General features: G+C 39.8%; 1 protein-coding gene across 4 annotated transcripts; it reads left to right on the top strand.

Annotated features, from left to right (window-relative positions):
* The first annotated feature begins 851 nt into the window (after positions 1-851).
* Positions 852-2,080, top strand: LOC147311117 (trace amine-associated receptor 13c-like). Of its 4 annotated transcripts, none has more exons than XM_086265988.1 (2): positions 852-1,018; positions 1,264-2,080. In XM_086265988.1, exons 1-2 carry the CDS (start codon positions 852-854, stop codon positions 2,078-2,080), a joined length of 984 nt encoding a protein of 327 aa, XP_086122114.1. The 4 variants fall into 4 exon arrangements, with proteins under 4 accessions (XP_086122114.1, XP_086122115.1, XP_086122116.1 ...); XM_086265989.1 differs by having other exon boundaries at positions 852-922; XM_086265990.1 differs by having other exon boundaries at positions 880-991; positions 1,263-2,080.
* The last annotated feature ends 2,076 nt before the right edge of the window (positions 2,081-4,156 follow it).

Below are 4,156 nucleotides of genomic sequence, written 5' to 3' on the forward strand. Positions count from 1 at the left end.
AGTATTATTTGGCCACATCAACACAGTCTTGACTTATGAGATTCTGGATCGTTTTTGAATTTTATTAGCTCTCAAACTCTGAAAGTGCTGCCGCTGATCTCAATAAACAGACTTTACTCACTTCCTGTACAGAGATTTAGAGATGGGTAAAAGCGGAGTATAGATATGTCTGTGTAGGTTCTCAGTCATCCAGGTCTTTGTAGTCTAAGGAGCTTGGAAAGACAAGCGTCTGAACTTCTTTGAGTTGCTTGACGATGTTTCAGGTGAAACATCTTCCAGCAACTCAAAGGAGTATAGATTCTACAGGTGATATGCCATAAAAGGCAGAAATAGTCCACCATCAAAGCAGCCTGTTTTCCAAGTTTGATATGTATGTGGGGGTTTTTTTTTACTGAGAACATTTTTGCTTTTGAAATTCAACATTATTACATTGTAAGTCAAATGGCAAACAAGTGCCAACTTGAAGTAGAATTTAACTCTGGCACAAATTTCACCCTGGTCTTGGCAAACAAAAATTTGTAATGTAAGTGGAAGTGCTCCTCAGCAGCCATTAGAGACACACAAATGTAAGAAGTCACTTAGTCTGAAAATATTGGCATCAGACAGGACATTCTTTTTTAGAAGAAAAAGAAGTTGTAAATGGTGAAGAAGGCTGAGTATACCAGTTAGAAAGATCAGAGAGAGACACAGCTAAGGGTACTGCAGAAAAGAAATTGAAATCCACAGTGAGGGATGGAGCACATAGATATCCAACTGACATTGAGAAAAAGACGAGGGGCGGAGTGAGAAGGGGTGAGTTATATAACTAATTCAGTTTGTAATGCTACATAGAGCTACAGGTCTCTCTGAAAATGGATACACAGGATGTGGCAGAGCTCTGTTTTCCACAACTCTTCAACACCTCCTGCAAGAAACCTCCTCTGTCAGAATTTGTGTTCCTTCATGTTGTGTTGTCCTCCATCTCGCTGCTAACTGTGACTCTCAACCTGCTCATCATCATCTCAGTCTCCCACTACAGGCAGAGTTGTTGTTATTTTTTTAATAGCTGTGTGTAGCTTATACATTCTGTGAGCTAATTGACTTAAGATGTTTTTGTGACCTCAGTGGTGTATACAATTAAACTATCTGATATAGAAGCGGTCGATAAGAAATGATCAAAACTGTTTTTCTCTTACCAAGAGCTAATGTTTTATTGTTTGTTGGGTTGCTTTAATTTAGTGATTTGAGGACTGTTAATTTAATAATGTTTGTGTCTTCTTGCAGGCAGCTCCACACACCCACTAACATCCTCCTCCTCTCTCTGGCTGTCTCAGACTTTCTTGTTGGTCTCCTGTTGATGCCTGGAGAAATCCTCCGAAATACAGCCTGCTGGTTTCTCGGTGACCTCACCTGTTCTATGTACAATTATATGTCTTTAATTGTTACCTCTACCTCAGTGGGAGACATGGTGTTAATATCAATTGACCGCTATGTGGCTATTTGTGACCCTCTGCATTACCCCACCAGAATCACAGACAGAAGAGTGAAACTCTGTGTTTGTCTGTGTTGGCTCTGCTCTGTTTTCTATAGCAGCCTGTTTGTAAAGGATGATCTAACTCAACCAGGGAAGCATAATTCCTGCTATGGAGAATGTACAATTGATGTTGACTTAATTACAGGAACGATTGACCTTCTTTTAACCTTTTTTGTTCCAGTTACTGTCATTGTAGTTCTGTATCTGAGAGTATTTGTGGTGGCTGTGTCTCAGGCTCGAGCCATGCGCTCTCATGTTACAGTTGCTGCTCTGCAGCTTTCAGTGACTCTAACAACAAAGAAATCAGAGTTAAAAGCAGCCAGGACTCTGGGTGTTCTTGTAGTTGTGTTTCTACTGTGTTTCTGCCCTTATTATTGTGTTACTCTTGCCAGGGACGACCTACTCAATAGTTCATCTGTATCCTTTTTGCTCTATCTGTTCTATTTTAACTCATGTCTAAACCCTTTGATCTATGCACTGCTCTACCCCTGGTTTAGAAAAGCTGTGAAACTCATAATCTCTTTACACATACTGCAGCCTGGCTCCTGTGAGATTAGCATTCTGTAAAAAAAACAAAACAAAAAAAAAACAAATAAAAGGAACACTGAACAATTGTTGAGTTATTTTGTTGCCCTACTGGTTGGCTACTTTTGGGCTTCCATTTGTGTTATTCTGTGGCGCTGGAAATGATGCTGTGTCAGTATCACTGTGTCATCGATGACAGTAACTTGTTGGAAAAGAAGGATGGAAAATATTTTTCATGTTGGCCCTATTAAATGCTGCTACCTGTAATCTGAACTCACCCATTGCTAATTAGCATTTTGTTTGTATATCATCAGAATTATCATTATCGCAAATTTGCCCAAGTATTGCAATATACTTTTGAAGCTATATTGCCCACTGCTACACAGTAATTGTCTCTTGTCTCTCTGTGATCCACAGAGAAGTTTGGTAAATGGCCAGCACCATGGACCTTTTTAGATGATCCAGACCGCAGCAGTCTTTAATGGCAGCGCCTTCAGCATTAGTACGCACATATGTAAAATTAGTCTCAGTCCTGGGCTCAGTTAGAGAGGTAAACAAAACGCACGGACAAAACTGTGGGTTTTCCATGTGTGTAACATGCAAGAGCTGCGGCTCTGTCAGAGCTGTTTTTTTCCATGCTAACATACTTGATGATTGTGTGGAGCATACACCTGTGTGGGGAGCCTGCCGTTAATATTTAAATATGAGTTAAGGAGAGGGTCACTTGCTGTGGGGGGATAGTACTGTTCACCTACAGGATAACTGCTTACAACAACACAGCTATGGATTTAGGGGGAGAACATAAATGTAAATAGAAACTGTTTAAATAACCTGTTTAATCATCTCAGTTTATTATTGGTGAGAACTTGTGCCTTTTTAGAAATACAGTAAGCATGGCTTTTACTGTGATACCTCTGCATGTATGTGTATTTAATGTAATTTTCTCATTTCTAATTGGCACACTAACCAGATTAAAAAAAACATTTGGATCACGTGAGGGATCACCTTGATATATGATATATATGTGATATTACCATTACCAATAAGTTTGATGTTGTCACGGCGGGGTGCACCGATGTGTGTGGAAACAGGACCCAAAAGCAGATGATGACGAGGAATTGTAATGATTAACAGAAAGGTGAACCTTTAATGCGATGACGGCAGGGAAATGAACCAAGAGACCAAAAACAAACAGGCAAAACACTAAGAAACAAAATACTAAATGGTACTGAGACCAAAACCTAAACTATGACTGTGGTGGAAAAATAATAAACAAAGACCATGACTAAGACTAATAATACATAACAGATGAAAACTAGAACTATGACTGAGGTGAGGTAAACAGGCTAAGACCATGACTAAAACTGTGACCCTGGTGAGATAAACAGACGAACCGACAATGGCATGAAGAAAACAAAAGGCTTAAATACAGACATGAGGTGATCAGGGGAAGTGGGGACACATGGGGGAACAGCTGACAGACATAAACCTAATGACAGGACCAGGAGAGAAAGCTAAATACAATGAACAAAGAACACATGACATTGTCAAAATAAAACAGGAAATACTAACAACTAAACATGACAACACAACTCAACAGACCCAACATGTGATGAATAAATACCAAACCCCAAAACATAGAAAACCCAGGAACAATAACCAATAACTGCCTAAAATAAAGGCAAAATAGGAAATAACACAAACTAATAACATATCAAAAAATACAAAGAAAACTCAGAGTGCTGGGTCGGAGACCCAGCCTGTGACAGATGTGTCACATGGCCCTCTTCCTATTGAAAAAACAAAAGTTGTATCCAAGATGGCCGACTTCTAAATGGCCACCATGGTCACCACCCATCTTGAGGAGTTTGCCCCCTCACATATACTAATGTGCCACAAACAGGACTTTAATGTCACCAACCATTCCCATGTTATTACGGTGTATCCATATAAATGGCCCACCCTGTATATGTGTGTATATATAGAAAAGAATTGACTGCCCACAGGGGGCGAGTGGGGAATTTTTTTACATTTAGAGAGAGAGAGATATCTATCTGTGGTCGTGTCCAAATTCATGGGCTGCATCCTCCTGAGGCCGCATTTGTAGACCGATTACGT

The sequence above is a fragment of the Aulonocara sp. 'chitande type north' Nkhata Bay genome, linkage group LG16 (genome assembly GCF_057382095.1).
Source record: "Aulonocara sp. 'chitande type north' Nkhata Bay isolate Kocher_YH1m ecotype deep benthic linkage group LG16, A_spYH_male_GT1.1, whole genome shotgun sequence".
Lineage (NCBI taxonomy): Eukaryota > Metazoa > Chordata > Actinopteri > Cichliformes > Cichlidae > Aulonocara > Aulonocara sp. 'chitande type north' Nkhata Bay.

Bases quoted from the DNA above. Each gene is read 5' to 3' on its own strand.
- LOC147311117 (XM_086265988.1), top strand. From the start codon at position 852: ATGGATACACAGGATGTGGCAGAGCTCTGTTTTCCACAACTCTTCAAC. The intron at 1,019-1,263 runs GCAGAGTTGTTG...GTCTTCTTGCAG, and splicing joins ATCTCAGTCTCCCACTACAG to GCAGCTCCACACACCCACTA.